The 26,770-nt window shown below is 51.3% G+C and overlaps 1 protein-coding gene across 1 annotated transcript in view; it reads right to left on the minus strand.

Annotated features, from left to right (window-relative positions):
- Positions 1-26,770, minus strand: part of LOC137384186 (protein HID1) — a 181,151-nt gene that overhangs the window by 22,362 nt on the left and 132,019 nt on the right. Inside the window, exons 15-16 of the mRNA XM_068057826.1 lie at positions 2,802-2,953; positions 1,531-1,569 (exon numbers count right to left, since the gene is read on the minus strand). Of these exons, the coding sequence (XP_067913927.1) occupies positions 1,531-1,569; positions 2,802-2,953 (191 nt within the window). The remainder of the gene's footprint in view (positions 1-1,530; positions 1,570-2,801; positions 2,954-26,770) is intronic.

A 26,770-nucleotide genomic window follows, 5' to 3' on the forward strand; every position in this document is an offset into this window, starting at 1 on the left:
TGAGAAGGGATTGGGGGATACGGCGAGAAGGGATTGGGGGATACGGTGAGAAGGGATTGGGGGATACGATGGGAAGGGATTGGGGGATACGATGGGAAGGGTTTGGGGGATACGATGGGAAGGGTTTGGGGGGATTGGGGGTTACAGTGAGAAGGGATTGGGGGATACGGTGAGAAGGGATTGGGTGTCACAGTGAGAAGGGATTGGGTGTCACAGTGAGAAGGGATTGGGTGTCACAGTGAGAAGGGATTGGGTGTTACGGTGAGAAGCGATTGGGGGATACGGTGAGAAGGGATTGGGGATATGGCGAGAAGGGATTGGGGATATGGCGAGAAGGGATTGGGGGATACGATGAGAAGGGATTGGGGGATACGGCGAGAAGGGATTGGGGGATACGGTGAGAAGGGATTGGGTGTCACAGTGAGAAGGGATTGGGTGTCACAGTGAGAAGGGATTGGGTGTTACGGTGAGAAGCGATTGGGGGATACGGTGAGAAGGGATTGGGGATATGGCGAGAAGGGATTGGGGGATACAATGAGAAGAGATTGTAAGATACAATGAGAAGAGATTGGGGGTACGACCAGATGGGATTGGGGGGTTTGGGGGTTACAGTGAGAAGGGATTGGGGATACGATGAGAAGGGATTGGGGGATACGGCGAGAAGGGATTGGGGGATACGGTGAGAAGGGATTGGGGGATACGATGGGAAGGGATTGGGGGATACGATGGGAAGGGTTTGGGGGATACGATGGGAAGGGTTTGGGGGGATTGGGGGTTACAGTGAGAAGGGATTGGGGGTTACAGTGTGAATGGATTAGGGGATACGATGGGAAGGGTTTGGGGGATTGGGGGTTACGGTGAGAAGGGATTGGGGTGTTTGGGGGGGTTACGGTGAGAAGGGATTGGGGTGATTGGGGGGGGGTTACGGTGAGAAGGGATTGGGGTGATTGGGGGGGGTTACGGTGAGAAGGGATTGGGGGATTACGGTGAGAAGGGATTGGGGGATTTTGGTGACAAAGGGGTGAGGGATATGGTGGGAGGGGTCTTATTTGGTGTAATGGGCAATTCCTGTTCCTATAATATCTATGTAACTGTGTTATTAACGGATTGTTACCTGCAAAGCATTTAACACAATCTCTTCAAGCAAATATTAAAACGGTCTAAGCGTTTAAGAATTTAGAAAATGGAACTGAGTGCATAATCTACAATATATTCAAATTCTTGAGCTGTCCAGTTGTCACGGTGTAAACGACACTGGTAACACACAGTGTGACAGTCACACTTGCTGTTATGATCAATGGGTAGTACTGGCACCTGCTATTCTCTCCTCCTATCAGTCATCCAGCGGCCCCTGTGAGTTTACAATGGAAGTTTGACTATATTTTAACCACTGCCTCGGGGCCTGCGGGCCACAGGGGAGTAAGTACAACATCAGACTAAAACCGTGCCCCAACAAAATAAAAACAGTATGAGAGAAGGGCATGGAGAAACCAATCTACAGTTTGCACACGAGTCACAAACTCATCTTACCCAGAATGTTCTGCAGGAAGAGGTAGGAATCCCATTCCCCTAGCAATGGAAAGAGAAACACATGATTTCATCACTGAATTCGCCACAACACACATTTCAGAACACGAGACATGCAGACTTTACGACACTCTTACTGTATTCAATCTTTCTCTCCTTTCCCCTCCTGAAGCTAGTGGGTCACAGTACCATCTCACAGACTCTGAATGACCGCCCCCACCCCCTCCCTATGTAGATCACTTTCAGCAGCCACTCTTCTTGGCTACACAGATCACTCAGAGCAGTGATTTATAAACATTTTTCTTGTGTCGGGGACCCTCTGCAAATATTAACACAGCCCCTCTTAACCACCGAGAGATGATGCAGCGGACGAAGAAAAAGTCCAGAATTCTTGAAGGCCCCAGGCAGGTTCCCTGGATCTCCTGACAAAGTACTTAAGATCCAGCGACTCCAGGATGAAAACTTATGGTCTGGATGATGAGCAGTGACAAGCTATTCAACTGCAGAGGGCATTGCAGAAAAACCCAATACTGTCGTCACCCAGCAGGAGTCACTGGACAGTGAGTGTGTGTGCTGGTGTGAGGGGCCAACAGGATCGTTCCTGACTTTGATGCCCTCTCATATCCTCTGGCAATGCAGCTACACTTCACAGCAACAGGGGTACAGTAGTGTAATGGATATGTCACGAGACTAGTAATCCAGAGAAAACAGGTTCAAATCCCACCACAGCAGTTTGAGAATTTGAATTCTGGTTAAATAAATCTGGAGATAAAACGCCAGTGTCAGTAAAAGCGACAACAAGGCTGTCGGATTGTCGTAATAACCCAACTGGCTCACTAATGTACTTTAGGGAAGGAAACCCGCGGTCCTTACCCAGTCTGGGCTGTTATGTGACTCCAGTCCTGCACCAATGTGGTTCCCTCTTAACTGTTCTCTGAAATGGCCTCGAAATCCACTCAGTCATATCAATGCCCAACCAGCAGTTGCAGAAGGCAGCTCACCACCACCTTCTCAGAACAACAAAGGATCAGCAGTATTGTCAGTCTTGCCAGTGACGCCCACATCCCAAGAATGAATTAATACCAGGCGGCCAGATTCCCTCCCATTCCCCACATCTGACATTTTCCGAGATCGAATAACCCTTGTTATCTTACTGAAAATGACGTATGAAGAATGGCCTTTAGGACAAGGGACGTCAATTCCCACGGAACCAGCCTGAAACAGCACCTTCAGAGGAGACAGGGAATAATGTCGGGTGTTGGAACCCCACTTACCTGGCTTGAAGACTCTGTGTCGCTGGCTAACGTAATTGGGCAGTCCTCAGTAGGAGTGGTAGTCTGATTCTGATCCTGACCCTGAGCCTGATCCACCCGGCTCAGTGTCCCATCCTCCGATACCTGCGATTTCTCAGTCAGTTTATCGATACCTGAATGCAAAGTGACGAGAGGCGAGTTCAGTAATAATCAAAGCACAACTCAATCAGGAGAGGGGTCCGTCCGATACTAACATGCTGCAGTGCGGTGGGGGGGGGGGGGGGTCACGGTCTAAAACTGACCAGTCCAGGGGCAGTGGGAGGTTATGGTCGAACACTGAGAAGTCCAAGGGGGAGTCAGTGGTAATGTCACTGAGCTATAACCCTGGTTATCGTACTGATAATGAGATATGAAGAATGGCCTTTAGGAGAAGGTACACCAATTCCCATGGAACCATCCTGAGACAGCACCTTCAGGAGAGATGGAAAATAATGTCAGGTGTTGGCACCCCACTTACCCGGCTTGAAGACTCTGGTGTCGCTGGCTAACATATTTGGGCAGTTCTCAGCAGGTAATCCAGAGGCCCAGGCAAATGCCCTGGGGACATGGGTTCAAATCCCACCACAGCAGCTGGTGGAATTTAAATTCAATTAATTAATAAAAATCAGGAATTGAAAGCGACTCTCAGTAATGGTGCCATGAAACGACTGCTGTAAAAACCCATCTGGGTCACTAATGTCCTTCAGGGGAGGAAATCTTCCGTCCTTACCTGGTCTGGCCTACATGTGACTCCAAACCCACAGCAATGTGGTTGACTCTTAACTGGCCTCTGAAATGGCCTAGCGAGCCACTCAGTTGTCAAGGACAATCAGGTATGGGTAACAAATACTGGCCTTGCCAGTGACGCCCACATCCCACGAGAAGAATAGAAAAGGACGGCACAATCTGAAACTGACGACTGCAGCGGAAGAGGGGCATAGCACGAAACTGACCAGTCCTGGCTCGGGGTCCAATACGGATCAGACTTCTGGGGGCGGAGGCGGATGTATTGACTGGCTGTTGGTGTTCTGGTGAGAGTGTACCCAGTGTTGTGATGAGGGGTTTCTGGTGAGACTACACCCGGTGTTGTGATAAGGGGTTTCTGGTGAGGCTGTACACAGTGTTGTGATGAGGGGTTTCTGGTGAGGCTGTACCTGGTGTTGTGATGAGGGGTTTCTGGTGAGACTGTACACGGTGTTGTGATGAGGGGTTTCTGGTGAGGCTGTACACGGTGTTGTGATGAGGGGTTTCTGGTGAGTCAGTATTTGGTGTTGTGATGAGGGGTTTCTGGTGAGGCTGTACCTGGTGTTGTGATGAGGGGTTTCTGGTGAGGCTGTACACGGTGTTGTGATGAGGGGTTTCTGGTGAGTCAGTATTTGGTGTTGTGATGAGGGGTTTCTGGTGAGGCTGTACCTGGTGTTGTGATGAGGGGTTTCTGGTGAGACTGTACACGGTGTTGTGATGAGGGTTTTCTGGTGAGACTGTACACGGTGCAGTGATGAGGGGTTTCTGGTGAGTCAGGACACGGTGTTGTGATGAGGGGTTTCTGGTGAGGCTGTACACGGTGTTGTGATGAGGGGTTTCTGGTGAGTCAATACACGGTGTTGTGATGAGGGGTTTCTGGTGAGTCAGTATTTGGTGTTGTGATGAGGGTTTTCCGGTGAGACTGCACCCGGTGCTGTGATGAGGGGTTTCTGGTGAGTCAGTACTCGGTGTTGTGATGAGGGGTTTCTGGTGAGGCTGTACAAGGTGTTGTGATGAGGGGTTTCTGGTGAGTCAGAACTTGGTGTGGTGATGAGGGTTTTCTGGTGAGACTGTACCCGGTGTTGTGATGAGGGGTTTCTGGTGAGTCAGTACCCGGTGTTGTGATGAGGGGTTTCTGGTGAGTCAGTATTTGGTGTTGTGATGAGGGGTTTCTGGTGAGGCTGTACACGGTGTTGTGATGAGGGGTTTCTGGTGAGTCAGTACCCGGTGTTGTGATGAGGGGTTTCTGGTGAGTCAGTATTTGGTGTTGTGATGAGGGGTTTCTGGTGAGGCTGTACACGGTGTTGTCATGAGGGTTTTCTGGTGAGATTGTACCCGGTGTTGTGATGAGGGGTTTCCGGTGAGTCAGTACCTGGTGTTGTGATCAGGGGTTTTCTGGTGAGGCTGTACACGGTGTTGTTTTGAGGGTTTTCTGGTGAGACTGTACCCGGTGCTGTGATGAGCGGTTTCTGGTGAGGCTGTACCTGGTGTTGTGATGAGGGGTTTTCTGGTGAGGCTGTACCTGGTGTTGTGATGAGGGGTTTCTGGTGAGGCTGTACCTGGTGTTGTGATGAGGGGTTTTCTGGTGAGGCTGTACCTGGTGTTGTGATGAGGGGTTTCTGGTGAGTCAGTACCAGGTGTTGTGATGAGGGGTTTCTGGTGAGTCAGTACCAGGTGTTGTGATGAGGGGTTTCTGGTGAGGCTGTACCCAGTGTTATGATGAGGGGTTTCTGATAAGGCTGGACACGGTGTTGTCATGAGGGTTTTCTGGTGAGACTGCACCCGGTGTTGTGATGAGGGGTTTCTGGTGAGGCTGCACCTGGTGTTGTGCTGAGGGATTTCTGGTGAGGCTGTACCTGGTGTTGTGATGAGCGGTTTCTGGTGAGGCTGCACCCGGTGTTGTGATGAGGAGTTTCTGGTGAGTCAGTAGCTGGTGTTGTGATGAGGGGTTTTCTGGTGAGGCTGTACCTGGTGTTGTGATGAGGGATTTCTGGTGAGACTGTACCCGGTGTTCTGATGTGGAGTTTCTGGTGAGACTGTACCTGGTGTTGCGATGAGGGATTTCTGGTGAGACTGTACCTGGTGTTGTGATGAGGGGTTTCAGGTGAGGCTGCACCCGGTGTTGTGATGAGGAGTTTCTGGTGAGTCAGTAGCTGGTGTTGTGATGAGGGGTTTTCTGGTGAGGCTGTACCTGGTGTTGTGATGAGGGGTTTCTGGTGAGGCTGTACACGGTGTTGTGATGAGGGGTTTCTGGTGAGGCTGTACACGGTGTTGTGATGAGGGGTTTCTGGTGAGTCAGTATTTGGTGTTGTGATGAGGGGTTTCTGGTGAGGCTGGAACCTGGTGTTGTGATGAGGGGTTTCTGGTGAGACTGTACACGGTGTTGTGATGAGGGGTTTCTGGTGAGACTGTACACAGTGTTGTGATGAGGGTTTTCTGGTGAGACTGTACACGGTGCAGTGATGAGGGGTTTCTGGTGAGTCAGGACACGGTGTTGTGATGAGGGGTTTCTGGTGAGGCTGTACACGGAGTTGTGATGAGGGGTTTCTGGTGAGTCAGTACACGGTGTTGTGATGAGGGGTTTCTGGTAAGTCAGTATTTGGTGTTGTGATGAGGGGTTTCTGGTGAGTCAGTACTCGGTGTTGTGATGAGGGGTTTCTGGTGAGGCTGTACACGGTGTTGTGATGAGGGGTTTCTGGTGAGTCAGTACACGGTGTTGTGATGAGGGGTTTCTGGTAAGTCAGTATTTGGTGTTGTGATGAGGGGTTTCTGGTGAGGCTGTACCTGGTGTTGTGATGAGGGGTTTCTGGTGAGTCAGTATTTGGTGTTGTGATGAGGGGTTTCTGGTGAGGCTGTACACGGTGTTGTGATGAGGGGTTTCTGGTGAGGCTGTACACGGTGTTGTGATGAGGGGTTGCTGGTGAGTCAGTATTTGGTGTTGTGATGAGGGGTTTCTGGTGAGGCTGTACCTGGTGTTGTGATGAGGGGTTTCTGGTGAGACTGTACACGGTGTTGTGATGAGGGTTTTCTGGTGAGACTGTACACGGTGCAGTGATGAGGGGTTTCTGGTGAGTCAGGACACGGTGTTGTGATGAGGGGTTTCTGGTGAGGCTGTACACGGTGTTGTGATGAGGGGTTTCTGGTGAGGCTGTACACGGTGTTGTGATGAGGGGTTTCTGGTGAGTCAGTATTTGGTGTTGTGATGAGGGGTTTCTGGTGAGGCTGTACCTGGTGTTGTGATGAGGGGTTTCTGGTGAGACTGTACACGGTGTTGTGATGAGGGTTTTCTGGTGAGTCAGTACTCGGTGTTGTGATGAGGGGTTTCTGGTGAGGCTGTACAAGGTGTTGTGATGAGGGGTTTCTGGTGAGTCAGAACTTGGTGTGGTGATGAGGGTTTTCTGGTGAGACTGTACCCGGTGTTGTGATGAGGGGTTTCTGGTGAGTCAGTACCCGGTGTTGTGATGAGGGGTTTCTGGTGAGTCAGTATTTGGTGTTGTGATGAGGGGTTTCTGGTGAGGCTGCACACGGTGTTGTGATGAGGGTTTTCTGGTGAGACTGTACCCGGTGTTGTGATGAGGGGTTTCTGGTGAGTCAGTACCCGGTGTTGTGATGAGGGGTTTCTGGTGAGTCAGTATTTGGTGTTGTGATGAGGGGTTTCTGGTGAGGCTGTACACGGTGTTGTCATGAGGGTTTTCTGGTGAGATTGTACCCGGTGTTGTGATCAGGGGTTTTCTGGTGAGGCTGTACACGGTGTTGTTTTGAGGGTTTTCTGGTGAGACTGTACCCGGTGCTGTGATGAGCGGTTTCTGGTGAGGCTGTACCTGGTGTTGTGATGAGGGGTTTTCTGGTGAGGCTGTACCTGGTGTTGTGATGAGGGATTTCTGGTGAGACTGTACCTGGTGTTGTGATGAGGGGTTTCTGGTGAGTCAGTACCTGGTGTTGTGATGAGGGATTTCTGGTGAGACTGTACCTGGTGTTGTGATGAGGGGTTTCTGGTGAGACTGTACCTGGTGTTGTGATGAGGGGTTTCTGGTGAGACTGTACCTGGTGTTGTGATGAGGGTTTTCTGGTGAGACTGCACCTGGTGTTGTGATGAGGGGTTTCTGGTGAGGCTGCACCTGGTGTTGTGCTGAGGGATTTCTGGTGAGGCTGTACCTGGCGTTGTGATGAGCGGTTTCTGGTGAGGCTGTACCCGGTGTTCTGATGTGGAGTTTCTGGTGAGACTGTACCTGGTGTTGCGATGAGGGATTTCTGGTGAGACTGTACCCGGTGTTCTGATGTGGAGTTTCTGGTGAGACTGTACCTGGTGTTGCGATGAGGGATTTCTGGTGAGACTGTACCTGGTGTTGTGATGAGGGATTTCTGGTGAGACTGTACCCGGTGTTCTGATGTGGAGTTTCTGGTGAGACTGTACCTGGTGTTGCGATGAGGGATTTCTGGTGAGACTGTACCTGGTGTTGTGATGAGGGGTTTCAGGTGAGGCTGCACCCGGTGTTGTGATGAGGAGTTTCTGGTGAGTCAGTAGCTGGTGTTGTGATGAGGGGTTTTCTGGTGAGGCTGTACCTGGTGTTGTGATGAGGGGTTTCTGGTGAGGCTGTACACGGTGTTGTGATGAGGGGTTTCTGGTGAGGCTGTACACGGTGTTGTGATGAGGGGTTTCTGGTGAGTCAGTATTTGGTGTTGTGATGAGGGGTTTCTGGTGAGGCTGGAACCTGGTGTTGTGATGAGGGGTTTCTGGTGAGACTGTACACGGTGTTGTGATGAGGGGTTTCTGGTGAGACTGTACACAGTGTTGTGATGAGGGTTTTCTGGTGAGACTGTACACGGTGCAGTGATGAGGGGTTTCTGGTGAGGCTGTACACGGAGTTGTGATGAGGGGTTTCTGGTGAGTCAGTACACGGTGTTGTGATGAGGGGTTTCTGGTAAGTCAGTATTTGGTGTTGTGATGAGGGGTTTCTGGTGAGTCAGTACTCGGTGTTGTGATGAGGGGTTTCTGGTGAGGCTGGACACGGTGTTGTGATGAGGGGTTTCTGGTGAGTCAGAACTTGGTGTGGTGATCAGCGGTTTCTGGTGAGTCAGTATTTGGTGTTGTGATGAGGGGTTTCTGGTGAGGCTGTACACGGTGTTGTGATGAGGGGTTTCTGGTGAGTCAGCACCCGGTGTTGTAATGAGGGGTTTCTGGTAAGTCAGTATTTGGTGTTGTGATGAGGGGTTTCTGGTGAGGCTGTACACGGTGTTGTCATGAGGGTTTTCTGGTGAGATTGTACCCGGTGTTGTGATAAGGGGTTTCTGGTGAGTCAGTACCTGGTGTTGTGATCAGGGGTTTTCTGCTGAGGCTGTACACGGTGTTGTTTTGAGGGTTTTCTGGTGAGACTGTACCCGGTGTTGTGATGAGCGGTTTCTGGTGAGGCTGTACCTGGTGTTGTGATGAGGGGTTTCTGGTGAGACTGTACCTGGTGTTGTGATGAGGGGTTTCCGGTGAGTCAGTACCTGGTGTTGTGATGAGGGGTTTTCTGGTGAGTCAGTACCAGGTGTTGTGATGATGGGTTTCTGGTGAGGCTGCACCCAGTGTTGTGATGAGGGGTTTCTGGTGAGGCTGTACCCAGTGTTTTGATGAGGGGTTTCTGATAAGGCTGGACACGGTGTTGTCATGAGGGTTTTCTGGTGAGACTGTACCCGGTGTTCTGATGAGGGATTTCTGGTGAGGCTGTACCTGGTGTTGTGATGAGCGGTTTCTGGTGAGGCTGTACCCTGTGTTGTGATGAGGAGTTTTCTGGTGAGGCTGTACCTGGTGTTGTGATGAGGGATTTCTGGTGAGGCTGTACCTGGTGTTGTGATGAGGGATTTCTGGTGAGACTGTACCTGGTGTTGTGATGAGGGATTTCTGGTGAGACTGTACCTGGTTTTGTGATGAGGGGTTTCTGGTGAGGCTGCACCCGGTGTTGTGATGAGGAGTTTCTGGTGAGTCAGTAGCTGGTGTTGTGATGAGGGGTTTCTGGTGAGACTGTACCTGGTGTTGTGATGAGGGGTTTTCTGGTGAGGCTGCAACTGGTGTTGTGATGAGGGGTTTCTGGTGAGGCTGTACACAGTGTTGTGATGAGGGGTTTCTGGTGAGTCAGTATTTGGTGTTGTGATGAGGGGTTTCTGGTGAGGCTGTACCTGGTGTTGTGATGAGGGGTTTCTGGTGAGACTGTACACGGTGTTGTGATGAGGGGTTTCTGGTGAGACTGTACACGGTGTTGTGATGAGGGTTTTCTGGTGAGGCTGTACACGGTGTTGTGATGAGGGGTTTCTGGTGAGGCTGTACACGGTGTTGTGATGAGGGGTTTCTGGTGAGTCAGTACACGGTGTTGTGATGAGGGGTTTCTGGTGAGTCAGTATTTCGTGTTGTGATGAGGGTTTTCCGGTGAGACTGTACCCGGTGCTGTGATGAGGGGTTTCTGGTGAGTCGGTACTGGGTGTTGTGATGAGGGGTTTCTGGTGAGTCGGTACTGGGTGTTGTGATGAGGGGTTTCTGGTGAGTCAGTACTCGGTGTTGTGATGAGGGGTTTCTGGTGAGGCTGTACAAGGTGTTGTGATGAGGGGTTTCTGGTGAGTCAGAACTTGGTGTGGTGATGAGCGGTTTCTGGTGAGTCAGTATTTGGTGTTGTGATGAGGGGTTTCTGGTGAGGCTGTACACGGTGTTGTGATGAGGGTTTCTGGTGAGACTGTACCCGGTGTTGTGATGAGGGGTTTCTGGTGAGTCAGTATTTGGTGTTGTGATGAGGGGTTTCTGGTGAGGCTGTACACGGTGTTGTCATGAGGGTTTTCTGGTGAGATTGTACCCGGTGTTGTGATGAGGGGTTTCCGGTGAGTCAGTACCTGGTGTTGTGATCAGGGGTTTTCTGGTGAAGCTGTACACGGTGTTGTTTTGAGGGTTTTCTGGTGAGACTGTACCCGGTGCTGTGATGAGCGGTTTCTGGTGAGGCTGTACCTGGTGTTGTGATGAGGGGTTTTCTGGTGAGGCTGCACCTGGTGTTGTGATGAGGGCTTTCTGGTGAGTCAGTACCTGGTGTTGTGATGAGGGGTTTTCTGGTGAGTCAGTACCAGGTGTTGTGATGATGGGTTTCTGGTAAGGCTGGACACGGTGTTGTCATGACGGTTTTCTGGTGAGGCTGCACCTGGTGTTGTGATGAGGGGTTTCTGGTAAGGCTGTACACGGTGTTGTCATGAGGGTTTTCTGGTGAGACTGTACCCGGTGTTGTGATGAGGGGTTTCTGGTAAGGCTGTACACGGTGTTGTCATGAGGGTTTTCTGGTGAGACTGTACCTGGTGTTGTGATGAGGGATTTCTGATGAGACTGGACCCGGTGTTGTGATGAGGGGTTTCTGGTGAGTCAGTACCTTGTGTTGTGATGAGGGGTTTTCTGGTGAGTCAGTACCAGGTGTTGTGATGATGGGTTTCTGGTAAGGCTGGACACGGTGTTGTCATGACGGTTTTCTGGTGAGGCTGCACCTGGTGTTGTGATGAGGGGTTTCTGGTAAGGCTGTACACGGTGTTGTCATGAGGGTTTTCTGGTGAGACTGTACCTGGTGTTGTGATGAGGGGTTTCTGGTGAGGCTGCACCTGGTGTTGTGCTGAGGGGTTTCTGGTAAGGCTGGACACGGTGTTGTCATGAGGGTTTTCTGGTGAGACTGTACCCGGTGTTGTGATGAGGGGTTTCTGGTGAGGCTGCACCTGGTGTTGTGCTGATGGATTTCTGGTGAGGCTGTACCTGGTGTTGTGATGAGCGGTTTCTGGTGAGGCTGTACCCTGTGTTGTGATGAGGAGTTTTCTGGTGAGGCTGTACCTGGTGTTGTGATGAGGGATTTCTGGTGAGACTGTACCCAGTGTTCTGATGTGGAGTTTCTGGTGAGACTGTACCTGGTGTTGCGATGAGGGATTTCTGGTGAGACTGTACCTGGTGTTGTGATGAGGGGTTTCAGGTGAGGCTGCACCCGGTGCTGTGATGAGGAGTTTCTGGTGAGTCAGTAGCGGGTGTTGTGATGAGGGGTTTTCTGGTGAGGCTGTACCTGGTGTTGTGATGAGGGGTTTCTGGTGAGGCTGTACACGGTGTTGTGATGAGGGGTTTCTGGTGAGGCTGTACACGGTGTTGTGATGAGGGGTTTCTGGTGAGGCTGGAACCTGGTGTTGTGATGAGGAGTTTTCTGGTGAGGCTGTACCTGGTGTTGTGATGAGGGATTTCTGGTGAGACTGTACCCGGTGTTCTGATGTGGAGTTTCTGGTGAGACTGTACCTGGTGTTGCGATGAGGGATTTCTGGTGAGACTGTACCTGGTGTTGTGATGAGGGGTTTCAGGTGAGGCTGCACCCGGTGTTGTGAAGAGGAGTTTCTGGTGAGTCAGTAGCTGGTGTTGTGATGAGGGGTTTTCTGGTGAGGCTGTACCTGGTGTTGTGATGAGGGGTTTCTGGTGAGGCTGGAACCTGGTGTTGTGATGAGGGGTTTCTGGTGAGACTGTACACGGTGTTGTGATGAGGGGTTTCTGGTGAGACTGTACACAGTGTTGTGATGAGGGTTTTCTGGTGAGACTGTACACGGTGCAGTGATGAGGGGTTTCTGATGAGTCAGGACACGGTGTTGTGATGAGGGGTTTCTGGTGAGGCTGTACACGGAGTCGTGATGAGGGGTTTCTGGTGAGTCAGTACACGGTGTTGTGATGAGGGGTTTCTGGTAAGTCAGTATTTGGTGTTGTGATGAGGGGTTTCTGGTGAGGCTGTACACGGTGTTGTGATGAGGGGTTTCTGGTGAGGCTGTACACGGTGTTGTGATGAGGGGTTTCTGGTGAGTCAGAACTTGGTGTGGTGATGAGCGGTTTCTGGTGAGTCAGTATTTGGTGTTGTGATGAGGGGTTTCTGGTGAGGCTGTACACGGTGTTGTGATGAGGGTTTTCTGGTGAGACTGTACCCGGTGTTGTGATGAGGGGTTTCTGGTGAGTCAGTACCCGGTGTTGTGATGAGGGGTTTCTGGTGAGGCTGTACACGGTGTTGTGATGAGGGGTTTCTGGTGAGTCAGAACTTGGTGTGGTGATGAGCGGTTTCTGGTGAGTCAGTATTTGGTGTTGTGATGAGGGGTTTCTGGTGAGGCTGTACACGGTGTTGTGATGAGGGTTTTCTGGTGAGACTGTACCCGGTGTTGTGATGAGGGGTTTCTGGTGAGTCAGTACCCGGTGTTGTGATGAGTGGTTTCTGGTGAGTCAGTATTTGGTGTTGTGATGAGGGGTTTCTGGTGAGGCTGTACACGGTGTTGTCATGAGGGTTTTCTGGTGAGATTGTACCCGGTGTTGTGATAAGGGGTTTCTGGTGAGTCAGTACCTGGTGTTGTGATCAGGGGTTTTCTGCTGAGGCTGTACACGGTGTTGTTTTGAGGGTTTTCTGGTGAGACTGTACCCGGTGTTGTGATGAGCGGTTTCTGGTGAGGCTGTACCTGGTGTTGTGATGAGGGATTTCTGGTGAGACTGTACCCGGTGTTGTGATGAGCGGTTTCTGGTGAGGCTGTACCTGGTGTTGTGATGAGGGATTTCTGGTGAGACTGTACCTGGTGTTGTGATGAGGGGTTTCCGGTGAGTCAGTACCTGGTGTTGTGATGAGGGGTTTCTGGTGAGTCAGTACCAGGTGTTGTGATGATGGGTTTCTGGTGAGGCTGCACCCAGTGTTGTGATGAGGGGTTTCTGGTGAGGCTGTACCCAGTGTTATGATGAGGGGTTTCTGATAAGGCTGGACACGGTGTTGTCATGAGGGTTTTCTGGTGAGACTGTACCCAGTGTTCTGATGAGGGGTTTCTGGTGAGGCTGCACCTGGTGTTGTGCTGAGGGATTTCTGGTGAGGCTGTACCTGGTGTTGTGATGAGCGGTTTCTGGTGAGGCTGTACCCTGTGTTGTGATGAGGAGTTTTCTGGTGAGGCTGTACCTGGTGTTGTGATGAGGGATTTCTGGTGAGACTGTACCTGGTTTTGTGATGAGGGGTTTCTGTTGAGGCTGCACCCGGTGTTGTGATGAGGAGTTTCTGGTGAGTCAGTATTTGGTGTTGTGATGAGGGGTTTCTGGTGAGGCTGTACCTGGTGTTGTGATGAGGGGTTTCTGGTGAGACTGTACACGGTGTTGTGATGAGGGGTTTCTGGTGAGACTGTACACGGTGTTGTGATGAGGGTTTTCTGGTGAGACTGTACACGGTGTAGTGATGAGGGGTTTCTGGTGAGTCAGTACACGGTGTTGTGATGAGGGGTTTCTGGTGAGGCTGTACACGGTGTTGTGATGAGGGGTTTCTGGTGAGGCTGTACACGGTGTTGTGATGAGGGGTTTCTGGTGAGTCAGTACACGGTGTTGTGATGAGGGGTTTCTGGTGAGTCAGTATTTGGTGTTGTGATGAGGGTTTTCCGGTGAGACTGTACCCGGTGCTGTGATGAGGGGTTTCTGGTGAGTCGGTACTGGGTGTTGTGATGAGGGGTTTCTGGTTAGTCAGTACACGGTGTTGTGATGAGGGGTTTCTGGTGAGGCTGTACAAGGTGTTGTGATGAGGGGTTTCTGGTGAGTCAGAACTTGGTGTTGTGATGAGGGGTTTCTGGTGAGGCTGTACACGGTGTTGTGATGAGGGTTTCTGGTGAGACTGTACCCGGTGTTGTGATGAGGGGTTTCTGGTGAGTCAGTACCCGGTGTTGTGATGAGGGGTTTCTGGTGAGTCAGTATTTGGTGTTGTGATGAGGGGTTTCTGGTGAGGCTGTACACGGTGTTGTCATGAGGGTTTTCTGGTGAGATTGTACCCGGTGTTGTGATGAGGGGTTTCTGGTGAGTCAGTATTTGGTGTTGTGATCAGGAGTTTTCTGGTGAAGCTGTACACGGTGTTGTTTTGAGGGTTTTCTGGTGAGACTGTACCCGGTGCTGTGATGAGCGGTTTCTGGTGAGGCTGCACCTGGTGTTGTGATGAGGGATTTCTGGTGGGACTGGACCTGGTGTTGTGATGAGGGCTTTCTGGTGAGTCAGTACCAGGTGTTGTGATGATGGGTTTCTGGTAAGGCTGGACACGGTGTTGTCATGACGGTTTTCTGGTGAGACTGTACCCGGTGTTGTGATGAGGGGTTTCTGGTGAGACTGCACCTGGTGTTGTGCTGAGGGATTTCTGGTGAGGCTGTACCTGGTGTTGTGATGAGCGGTTTCTGGTGAGGCTGTACCCTGTGTTGTGATGAGGAGTTTTCTGGTGAGGCTGTACCTGGTGTTGTGATGAGGGATTTCTGGTGAGACTGTACCCGGTGTTCTGATGTGGAGTTTCTGGTGAGACTGTACCTGGTGTTGCGATGAGGGATTTCTGGTGAGACTGTACCTGGTGTTGTGATGAGGGGTTTCAGGTGAGGCTGCACCCGATGCTGTGAAGAGGAGTTTCTGGTGAGTCAGTAGCTGGTGTTGTGATGAGGGGTTTTCTGGTGAGGCTGTACCTGGTGTTGTGATGAGGGGTTTCTGGTGAGGCTGTACAGTGTGTTGTGATGAGGGGTTTCTGGTGAGGCTGTACACGGTGTTGTGATGAGGGGTTTCTGGTGAGTCAGTGTTTGGTGTTGTGATGAGGGGTTTCTGGTGAGGCTGGAACCTGGTGTTGTGATGAGGGGTTTCTGGTGAGACTGTACACAGTGTTGTGATGAGGGGTTTCTGGTGAGACTGTACACGGTGCAGTGATGAGGGGTTTCTGGTGAGTCAGGACACGGTGTTGTGATGAGGGGTTTCTGGTGAGGCTGTACACGGTGTTGTGATGAGGGGTTTCTGGTGAGTCAGTACACGGTGTTGTGATGAGGGGTTTCTGGTAAGTCAGTATTTGGTGTTGTGATGAGGGGTTTCTGGTGAGTCAGTACTCGGTGTTGTGATGAGGGGTTTCTGGTGAGTCAGAACTTGGTGTGGTGATGAGGGGTTTCTGGTGAGTCAGTATTTGGTGTTGTGTTGAGGGGTTTCTGGTGAGGCTGTACACGGTGTTGTGATGAGGGTTTTCTGGTGAGACTGTACCCGGTGTTGTGATGAGGGGTTTCTGGTGAGGCTGTACACGGTGTTGTGATGAGGGGTTTCTGGTGAGTCAGTACACGGTGTTGTGATGAGGGGTTTCTGGTAAGTCAGTATTTGGTGTTGTGATGAGGGGCTTCGGGTGAGTCACTACTCGGTGTTGTGATGAGGGGTTTCTTGTGAGTCAGTACACGGTGTTGTGATGAGGGGTTTCTGGTAAGTCAGTATTTGGTGTTGTGATGAGGGGTTTCTGGTGAGTCAGTACTCGGTGTTGTGATGAGGGGTTTCTGGTGAGGCTGTACACGGTGTTGTGATGAGGGGTTTCTGGTGAGTCAGAACTTGGTGTGGTGATGAGCGGTTTCTGGTGAGTCAGTATTTGGTGTTGTGATGAGGGGTTTCTGGTGAGGCTGTACACGGTGTTGTGATGAGGGTTTTCTGGTGAGACTGTACCCGGTGTTGTGATGAGGGGTTTCTGGTGAGGCTGTACACGGTGTTGTGATGAGGGTTTTCTGGTGAGACTGTACCCGGTGTTGTGATGAGGGGTTTCTGGTGAGGCTGTACACGGTGTTGTGATGAGGGGTTTCTGGTGAGACTGTACACGGTGTTGTGATGAGGGTTTTCTGGTGAGACTGTACACGGTGTAGTGATGAGGGGTTTCTGGTGAGTCAGTACACGGTGTTGTGATGAGGGGTTTCTGGTGAGGCTGTACACGGTGTTGTGATGAGGGGTTTCTGGTGAGGCTGTACACGGTGTTGTGATGAGGGGTTTCTGGTGAGTCAGTACACGGTGTTGTGATGAGGGGTTTCTGGTGAGTCAGTATTTGGTGTTGTGATGAGGGTTTTCCGGTGAGACTGTACCCGGTGCTGTGATGAGGGGTTTCTGGTGAGTCGGTACTGGGTGTTGTGATGAGGGGTTTCTGGTGAGTCAGTACTCGGTGTTGTGATGAGGGGTTTCTGGTGAGGCTGTACCTGGTGTTGTGATGAGGGATTTCTGGTGAGACTGTACCCGGTGTTCTGATGTGGAGTTTCTGGTGAGACTGTACCTGGTGTTGCGATGAGGGATTTCTGGTGAGACTGTACCTGGTGTTGTGATGAGGGGTTTCAGGTGAGGCTGCACCCGGTGCTGTGATGAGGAGTTTCTGGTGAGTCAGTAGCTGGTGTTGTGATGAGGGGTTTCTGGTGAGTCAGTGTTTGGTGTTGTGATGAGGGGTTTCTGGTGAGGCTGGAACCTGGTGTTGTGATGAGGGGTTTCTGGTGAGACTGTACACAGTGTTGTGATGAGGGGTTTCTGGTGAGACTGTACACGGTGCAGTGATGAGGGGTTTCTGGTGAGTCAGGACACGGTGTTGTGATGAGGGGTTTCTGGTGAGGCTGTACACGGTGTTGTGATGAGGGGTTTCTGGTGAGTCAGTACACGGTGTTGTGATGAGGGGTTTCTGGTAAGTCAGTATTTGGTGTTGTGATGAGGGGTTTCTGGTGAGTCAGTACTCGGTGTTGTGATGAGGGGTTTCTGGTGAGTCAGAACTTGGTGTGGTGATGAGGGGTTTCTGGTGAGTCAGTATTTGGTGTTGTGATGAGGGGTTTCTGGTGAGGCTGTACACGGTGTTGTGATGAGGGTTTTCTGGTGAGACTGTACCCGGTGTTGTGATGAGGGGTTTCTGGTGAGGCTGTACACGGTGTTGTGATGAGGGGTTTCTGGTGAGTCAGTACACGGTGTTGTGATGAGGGGTTTCTGGTAAGTCAGTATTTGGTGTTGTGATGAGGGGTTTCGGGTGAGTCACTACTCGGTGTTGTGATGAGGGGTTTCTTGTGAGTCAGTACACGGTGTTGTGATGAGGGGTTTCTGGTAAGTCAGTATTTGGTGTTGTGATGAGGGGTTTCTGGTGAGTCAGTACTCGGTGTTGTGATGAGGGGTTTCTGGTGAGGCTGTACACGGTGTTGTGATGAGGGGTTTCTGGTGAGTCAGAACTTGGTGTGGTGATGAGCGGTTTCTGGTGAGTCAGTATTTGGTGTTGTGATGAGGGGTTTCTGGTGAGGCTGTACACGGTGTTGTGATGAGGGTTTTCTGGTGAGACTGTACCCGGTGTTGTGATGAGGGGTTTCTGGTGAGGCTGTACACGGTGTTGTGATGAGGGTTTTCTGGTGAGACTGTACCCGGTGTTGTGATGAGGGGTTTCTGGTGAGGCTGTACACGGTGTTGTGATGAGGGGTTTCTGGTGAGACTGTACACGGTGTTGTGATGAGGGGTTTCTGGTGAGACTGTACACGGTGTAGTGATGAGGGGTTTCTGGTGAGTCAGTACACGGTGTTGTGATGAGGGGTTTCTGGTGAGGCTGTACACGGTGTTGTGATGAGGGGTTTCTGGTGAGACTGTACACGGTGCAGTGATGAGGGGTTTCTGGTGAGTCAGGACACGGTGTTGTGATGAGGGGTTTCTGGTGAGGCTGTACACGGTGTTGTGATGAGGGGTTTCTGGTGAGTCAGTACACGGTGTTGTGATGAGGGGTTTCTGGTAAGTCAGTATTTGGTGTTGTGATGAGGGGTTTCTGGTGAGTCAGTACTCGGTGTTGTGATGAGGGGTTTCTGGTGAGTCAGAACTTGGTGTGGTGATGAGGGGTTTCTGGTGAGTCAGTATTTGGTGTTGTGTTGAGGGGTTTCTGGTGAGGCTGTACACGGTGTTGTGATGAGGGTTTTCTGGTGAGACTGTACCCGGTGTTGTGATGAGGGGTTTCTGGTGAGGCTGTACACGGTGTTGTGATGAGGGGTTTCTGGTGAGTCAGTACACGGTGTTGTGATGAGGGGTTTCTGGTAAGTCAGTATTTGGTGTTGTGATGAGGGGCTTCGGGTGAGTCACTACTCGGTGTTGTGATGAGGGGTTTCTTGTGAGTCAGTACACGGTGTTGTGATGAGGGGTTTCTGGTAAGTCAGTATTTGGTGTTGTGATGAGGGGTTTCTGGTGAGTCAGTACTCGGTGTTGTGATGAGGGGTTTCTGGTGAGGCTGTACACGGTGTTGTGATGAGGGGTTTCTGGTGAGTCAGAACTTGGTGTGGTGATGAGCGGTTTCTGGTGAGTCAGTATTTGGTGTTGTGATGAGGGGTTTCTGGTGAGGCTGTACACGGTGTTGTGATGAGGGTTTTCTGGTGAGACTGTACCCGGTGTTGTGATGAGGGGTTTCTGGTGAGGCTGTACACGGTGTTGTGATGAGGGTTTTCTGGTGAGACTGTACCCGGTGTTGTGATGAGGGGTTTCTGGTGAGGCTGTACACGGTGTTGTGATGAGGGGTTTCTGGTGAGACTGTACACGGTGTTGTGATGAGGGTTTTCTGGTGAGACTGTACACGGTGTAGTGATGAGGGGTTTCTGGTGAGTCAGTACACGGTGTTGTGATGAGGGGTTTCTGGTGAGGCTGTACACGGTGTTGTGATGAGGGGTTTCTGGTGAGGCTGTACACGGTGTTGTGATGAGGGGTTTCTGGTGAGTCAGTACACGGTGTTGTGATGAGGGGTTTCTGGTGAGTCAGTATTTGGTGTTGTGATGAGGGTTTTCCGGTGAGACTGTACCCGGTGCTGTGATGAGGGGTTTCTGGTGAGTCGGTACTGGGTGTTGTGATGAGGGGTTTCTGGTGAGTCAGTACTCGGTGTTGTGATGAGGGGTTTCTGGTGAGGCTGTACCTGGTGTTGTGATGAGGGATTTCTGGTGAGACTGTACCCGGTGTTCTGATGTGGAGTTTCTGGTGAGACTGTACCTGGTGTTGCGATGAGGGATTTCTGGTGAGACTGTACCTGGTGTTGTGATGAGGGGTTTCAGGTGAGGCTGCACCCGGTGCTGTGATGAGGAGTTTCTGGTGAGTCAGTAGCTGGTGTTGTGATGAGGGGTTTCTGGTGAGTCAGTGTTTGGTGTTGTGATGAGGGGTTTCTGGTGAGGCTGGAACCTGGTGTTGTGATGAGGGGTTTCTGGTGAGACTGTACACAGTGTTGTGATGAGGGGTTTCTGGTGAGACTGTACACGGTGCAGTGATGAGGGGTTTCTGGTGAGTCAGGACACGGTGTTGTGATGAGGGGTTTCTGGTGAGGCTGTACACGGTGTTGTGATGAGGGGTTTCTGGTGAGTCAGTACACGGTGTTGTGATGAGGGGTTTCTGGTAAGTCAGTATTTGGTGTTGTGATGAGGGGTTTCTGGTGAGTCAGTACTCGGTGTTGTGATGAGGGGTTTCTGGTGAGTCAGAACTTGGTGTGGTGATGAGGGGTTTCTGGTGAGTCAGTATTTGGTGTTGTGATGAGGGGTTTCTGGTGAGGCTGTACACGGTGTTGTGATGAGGGTTTTCTGGTGAGACTGTACCCGGTGTTGTGATGAGGGGTTTCTGGTGAGGCTGTACACGGTGTTGTGATGAGGGGTTTCTGGTGAGTCAGTACACGGTGTTGTGATGAGGGGTTTCTGGTAAGTCAGTATTTGGTGTTGTGATGAGGGGTTTCGGGTGAGTCACTACTCGGTGTTGTGATGAGGGGTTTCTTGTGAGTCAGTACACGGTGTTGTGATGAGGGGTTTCTGGTAAGTCAGTATTTGGTGTTGTGATGAGGGGTTTCTGGTGAGTCAGTACTCGGTGTTGTGATGAGGGGTTTCTGGTGAGGCTGTACACGGTGTTGTGATGAGGGGTTTCTGGTGAGTCAGAACTTGGTGTGGTGATGAGCGGTTTCTGGTGAGTCAGTATTTGGTGTTGTGATGAGGGGTTTCTGGTGAGGCTGTACACGGTGTTGTGATGAGGGTTTTCTGGTGAGACTGTACCCGGTGTTGTGATGAGGGGTTTCTGGTGAGGCTGTACACGGTGTTGTGATGAGGGTTTTCTGGTGAGACTGTACCCGGTGTTGTGATGAGGGGTTTCTGGTGAGGCTGTACACGGTGTTGTGATGAGGGGTTTCTGGTGAGACTGTACACGGTGTTGTGATGAGGGGTTTCTGGTGAGACTGTACACGGTGTAGTGATGAGGGGTTTCTGGTGAGTCAGTACACGGTGTTGTGATGAGGGGTTTCTGGTGAGGCTGTACACGGTGTTGTGATGAGGGGTTTCTGGTGAGGCTGTACACGGTGTTGTGATGAGGGGTTTCTGGTGAGTCAGTACACGGTGTTGTGATGAGGGGTTTCTGGTGAGTCAGTATTTGGTGTTGTGATGAGGGTTTTCCGGTGAGACTGTACCCGGTGCTGTGATGAGGGGTTTCTGGTGAGTCGGTACTGGGTGTTGTGATGAGGGGTTTCTGGTGAGTCAGTACTCGGTGTTGTGATGAGGGGTTTCTGGTGAGGCTGTACAAGGTGTTGTGATGAGGGGTTTCTGGTGAGTCAGAACTTGGTGTGGTGATGAGCGGTTTCTGGTGAGTCAGTATTTGGTGTTGTGATGAGGGGTTTCTGGTGAGGCTGTACACGGTGTTGTGATGAGGGTTTCTGGTGAGACTGTACCCGGTGTTGTGATGAGGGGTTTCTGGTGAGTCAGTACCCGGTGTTGTGATGAGGGGTTTCTGGTGAGTCAGTATTTGGTGTTGTGATGAGGGTTTTCTGGTGAGATTGTACCCGGTGTTGTGATGAGGGGTTTCCGGTGAGTCAGTACCTGGTGTTGTGATCAGGGGTTTTCTGGTGAAGCTGTACACGGTGTTGTTTTGAGGGTTTTCTGGTGAGACTGTACCTGGTGTTGTGATGAGGGGTTTTCTGGTGAGGCTGCACCTGGTGTTGTGATGAGGGCTTTCTGGTGAGTCAGTACCTTGTGTTGTGATGAGGGGTTTTCTGGTGAGTCAGTACCAGGTGTTGTGATGATGGGTTTCTGGTAAGGCTGGACACGGTGTTGTCATGACGGTTTTCTGGTGAGGCTGCACCTGGTGTTGTGATGAGGGGTTTCTGGTAAGGCTGGACACGGTGTTGTCATGAGGGTTTTCTGGTGAGACTGTACCCGGTGTTGTGATGAAGGGTTTCTGGTGAGGCTGCACCTGGTGTTGTGCTGAGGGATTTCTGGTGAGGCTGTACCTGGTGTTGTGATGAGCGGTTTCTGGTGAGGCTGTACCCTGTGTTGTGATGAGGAGTTTTCTGGTGAGGCTGTACCTGGTGTTGTGATGAGGGATTTCTGGTGAGACTGTACCCGGTGTTCTGATGTGGAGTTTCTGGTGAGACTGTACCTGGTGTTGCGATGAGGGATTTCTGGTGAGACTGTACCTGGTGTTGTGATGAGGGGTTTCAGGTGAGGCTGCACCCGGTGCTGTGATGAGGAGTTTCTGGTGAGTCAGTAGCTGGTGTTGTGATGAGGGGTTTCTGGTGAGGCTGTACAGTGTGTTGTGATGAGGGGTTTCTGGTGAGGCTGTACACGGTGTTGTGATGAGGGGTTTCTGGTGAGTCAGTGTTTGGTGTTGTGATGAGGGGTTTCGGGTGAGGCTGGAACCTGGTGTTGTGATGAGGGGTTTCTGGTGAGACTGTACACGGTGTTGTGATGAGGGGTTTCTGGTGAGACTGTACACGGTGCAGTGATGAGGGGTTTCTGGTGAGTCAGGACACGGTGTTGTGATGAGGGGTTTCTGGTGAGGCTGTACACGGTGTAGTGATGAGGGGTTTCTGGTGAGTCAGTATTTGGTGTTGTGATGAGGGGTTTCTGGTGAGTCAGAACTTGGTGTGGTGATGAGGGGTTTCTGGTGAGTCAGTATTTGGTGTTGTGATGAGGGGTTTCTGGTGAGACTGTACATGGTGTTGTGATGAGGGTTTTCTGGTGAGACTGTACCCGGTGTTGTGATGAGGGGTTTCTGGTGAGGCTGTACACGGTGTTGTGATGAGGGGTTTCTGGTGAGTCAGTACACGGTGTTGTGATGAGGGGTTTCTGGTAAGTCAGTATTTGGTGTTGTGATGAGGGGGTTCGGGTGAGTCACTGCTCGGTGTTGTGATGAGGGGTTTCTGGTGAGTCAGTACACGGTGTTGTGATGAGGGGTTTCTGGTAAGTCAGTATTTGGTGTTGTGATGAGGGGTTTCTGGTGAGTCAGTACTCGGTGTTGTGATGAGGGGTTTCTGGTGAGGCTGTACACGGTGTTGTGATGAGGGTTTTCTGGTGAGACTGTACCCGGTGTTGTGATGAGGGGTTTCTGGTGAGGCTGTACACGGTGTTGTGATGAGGGGTTTCTGGTGAGACTGTACCCGGTGTTGTGATGAGGGGTTTCTGGTGAGGCTGTACACGGTGTTGTGATGAGGGGTTTCTGGTGAGTCAGCACACGGTGTTGTGATGAGGGGTTTCTGGTGAGTCAGTACACGGTGTTGTGATGAGGGGTTTCTGGTGAGGCTGTACACGGTGTTGTGATGAGGGGTTTCTGGTGAGGCTGTACACGGTGTTGTGATGAGGGGTTTCTGGTGAGGCTGTACACGGTGTTGTGATGAGGGGTTTCTGGTGAGTCAGTACACGGTGTTGTGATGAGGGGTTTCTGGTGAGTCAGTATTTGGTGTTGTGATGAGGGTTTTCCGGTGAGACTGTACCCGGTGCTGTGATGAGGGGTTTCTGGTGAGTCGGGACTGGGTGTTGTGATGAGGGGTTTCTGGTGAGTCAGTACACGGTGTTGTGATGAGGGGTTTCTGGTGAGGCTGTACAAGGTGTTGTGATGAGGGGTTTCTGGTGAGTCAGAACTTGGTGTGGTGATGAGCGGTTTCTGGTGAGTCAGTATTTGGTGTTGTGATGAGGGGTTTCTGGTGAGGCTGTACACGGTGTTGTGATGAGGGTTTCTGGTGAGACTGTACCCGGTGTTGTGATGAGGGGTTTCTGGTGAGTCAGTACCCGGTGTTGTGATGAGGGGTTTCTGGTGAGTCAGTATTTGGTGTTGTGATGAGGGGTTTCTGGTGAGGCTGTACACGGTGTTGTCATGAGGGTTTTCTGGTGAGATTGTACCCGGTGTTGTGATGAGGGGTTTCCGGTGAGTCAGTACCTGGTGTTGTGATCAGGGGTTTTCTGGTGAAGCTGTACACGGTGTTGTTTTGAGGGTTTTCTGGTGAGACTGTACCCGGTGCTGTGTTGAGCGGTTTCTGGTGAGGCTGTACCTGGTGTTGTGATGAGGGGTTTTCTGGTGAGGCTGCACCTGGTGTTGTGATGAGGGATTTCTGGTGAGACTGGACCTGGTGTTGTGATGAGGGGTTTTCTGGTGAGTCAGTACCAGGTGTTGTGATGATGGGTTTCTGGTAAGGCTGGACACGGTGTTGTCATGAGGGTTTTCTGGTGAGACTGTACCCGGTGTTGTGATGAAGGGTTTCTGGTGAGGCTGCACCTGGTGTTGTGCTGAGGGATTTCTGGTGAGGCTGTACCCTGTGTTGTGATGAGGAGTTTTCTGGTGAGGCTGTACCTGGTGTTGTGATGAGGGATTTCTGGTGAGACTGTACCCGGTGTTCTGATGTGGAGTTTCTGGTGAGACTGTACCTGGTGTTGCGATGAGGGATTTCTGGTGAGACTGTACCTGGTGTTGTGATGAGGGGTTTCAGGTGAGGCTGCACCCGGTGCTGTGATGAGGAGTTTCTGGTGAGTCAGTAGCTGGTGTTGTGATGAGGGGTTTCTGGTGAGGCTGTACAGTGTGTTGTGATGAGGGGTTTCTGGTGAGGCTGTACACGGTGTTGTGATGAGGGGTTTCTGGTGAGTCAGTGTTTGGTGTTGTGATGAGGGGTTTCTGGTGAGGCTGGAACCTGGTGTTGTGATGAGGGGTTTCTGGTGAGACTGTCCACGGTGCAGTGATGAGGGGTTTCTGGTGAGTCAGGACACGGTGTTGTGATGAGGGGTTTCTGGTGAGGCTGTACACGGTGTTGTGATGAGGGGTTTCTGGTGAGTCAGTATTTGGTGTTGTGATGAGGGGTTTCTGGTGAGTCAGTACACGGTGTTGTGATGAGGGGTTTCTGGTGAGTCAGAACTTGGTGTGGTGATGAGGGGTTTCTGGTGAGACTGTACACGGTGTTGTGATGAGGGTTTTCTGGTGAGACTGTACCCGGTGTTGTGATGAGGGGTTTCTGGTGAGGCTGTACACGGTGTTGTGATGAGGGGGTTCGGGTGAGTCACTTCTCGGTGTTGTGATGAGGGGTTTCTGGTGAGTCAGTACACGGTGTTGTGATGAGGGGTTTCTGGTGAGTCAGTACACGGTGTTGTGATGAGGGGTTTCTGGTAAGTCAGTATTTGGTGTTGTGATGAGGGGTTTCTGGTGAGTCAGTACTCGGTGTTGTGATGAGGGGTTTCTGGTGAGGCTGTACACGGTGTTGTGATGAGGGGTTTCTGGTGAGTCAGAACTTGGTGTGGTGATGAGCAGTTTCTGGTGAGTCAGTATTTGGTGTTGTGATGAGGGGTTTCTGGTGAGGCTGTACACGGTGTTGTGATGAGGGTTTTCTGGTGAGACTGTACCCGGTGTTGTGATGAGGGGTTTCTGGTGAGGCTGTACACGGTGTTGTGATGAGGGTTTTCTGGTGAGACTGTACCCGGTGTTGTGATGAGGGGTTTCTGGTGAGGCTGTACACGGTGTTGTGATGAGGGGTTTCTGGTGAGTCAGTACCTGGTGTTGTGATGAGGGGTTTCTGGTGAGTCAGTACACGGTGTTGTGATGAGGGGTTTCTGGTGAGTCAGTACCTGGTGTTGTGATGAGGGGTTTTCTGGTGAGTCAGTACCAGGTGTTGTGATGAGGGGTTTTCTGGTGAGTCAGTACCAGGTGTTGTGATGAGGGGTTTCTGGTGAGGCTGTACCCAGTGTTATGATGAGGGGTTTCTGATAAGGCTGGACACGGCGTTGTCATGAGGGTTTTCTGGTGAGACTGCACCCGGTGTTGTGATGACGGGTTTCTGGTGAGGCTGCACCTGGTGTTGTGCTGAGGGATTTCTGGTGAGGCTGTACATGGTGTTGTGATGAGCGGTTTCTGGTGAGGCTGTACCCTGTGTTGTGATGAGGAGTTTTCTGGTGAGGCTGTACCTGGTGTTGTGATGAGGGATTTCTGGTGAGACTGCACCCGGTGTTCTGATGTGGAGTTTCTGGTGAGACTGTACCTGGTGTTGTGATGAGGGATTTCTGGTGAGACTGTACCTGGTGTTGTGATGAGGGGTTTCTGGTGAGGCTGCACCCGGTGTTGTGATGAGGAGTTTCTGGTGAGTCAGTAGCTGGTGTTGTGATGAGGGGTTTTCTGGTGAGGCTGTACCTGGTGTTGTGATGAGGGGTTTCTGGTGAGTCAGTACACGGTGTTGTGATGAGGGGTTTCTGGTGAGTCAGTACACGGTGTTGTGATGAGGGGTTTCTGGTGAGGCTGTACACGGTGTTGTGATGAGGGGTTTCTGGTGAGTCAGTACACGGTGTTGTGATGAGGGGTTTCTGGTGAGTCAGTATTTGGTGTTGTGATGAGGGTTTTCCGGTGAGACTGTACCCGGTGCTGTGATGAGGGGTTTCTGGTGAGTCGGTACTGGGTGTTGTGATGAGGGGTTTCTGGTGAGTCAGAACTTGGTGTGGTGATGAGCGGTTTCTGGTGAGTCAGTATTTGGTGTTGTGATGAGGGGTTTCTGGTGAGGCTGTACACGGTGTTGTGATGAGGGTTTCTGGTGAGACTGTACCCGGTGTTGTGATGAGGGGTTTCTGGTGAGTCAATACCCGGTGTTGTGATGAGGGGTTTCTGGTGAGTCAGTATTTGGTGTTGTGATGAGGGGTTTCTGGTGAGGCTGTACACGGTGTTGTGATGAGGGTTTCTGGTGAGACTGTACCCGGTGTTGTGATGAGGGGTTTCTGGTGAGTCAGTACCCGGTGTTGTGATGAGGGGTTTCTGGTGAGTCAGTATTTGGTGTTGTGATGAGGGGTTTCTGGTGAGGCTGTACACGGTGTTGTCATGAGGGTTTTCTGGTGAGATTGTACCCGGTGTTGTGATGAGGGGTTTCCGGTGAGTCAGTACCTGGTGTTGTGATCAGGGGTTTTCTGGTGAAGCTGTACACGGTGTTGTTTTGAGGGTTTTCTGGTGAGACTGTACCCGGTGCTGTGTTGAGCGGTTTCTGGTGAGGCTGTACCTGGTGTTGTGATGAGGGGTTTTCTGGTGAGGCTGCACCTGGTGTTGTGATGAGGGATTTCTGGTGAGACTGGACCTGGTGTTGTGATGAGGGCTTTCTGGTGAGTCAGTACCTGGTGTTGTGATGAGGGGTTTTCTGGTGAGTCAGTACCAGGTGTTGTGATGATGGGTTTCTGGTAAGGCTGGA

Source organism: Heterodontus francisci, chromosome 26 (genome assembly GCF_036365525.1).
Source record: "Heterodontus francisci isolate sHetFra1 chromosome 26, sHetFra1.hap1, whole genome shotgun sequence".
Taxonomy (NCBI): domain Eukaryota; kingdom Metazoa; phylum Chordata; class Chondrichthyes; order Heterodontiformes; family Heterodontidae; genus Heterodontus; species Heterodontus francisci.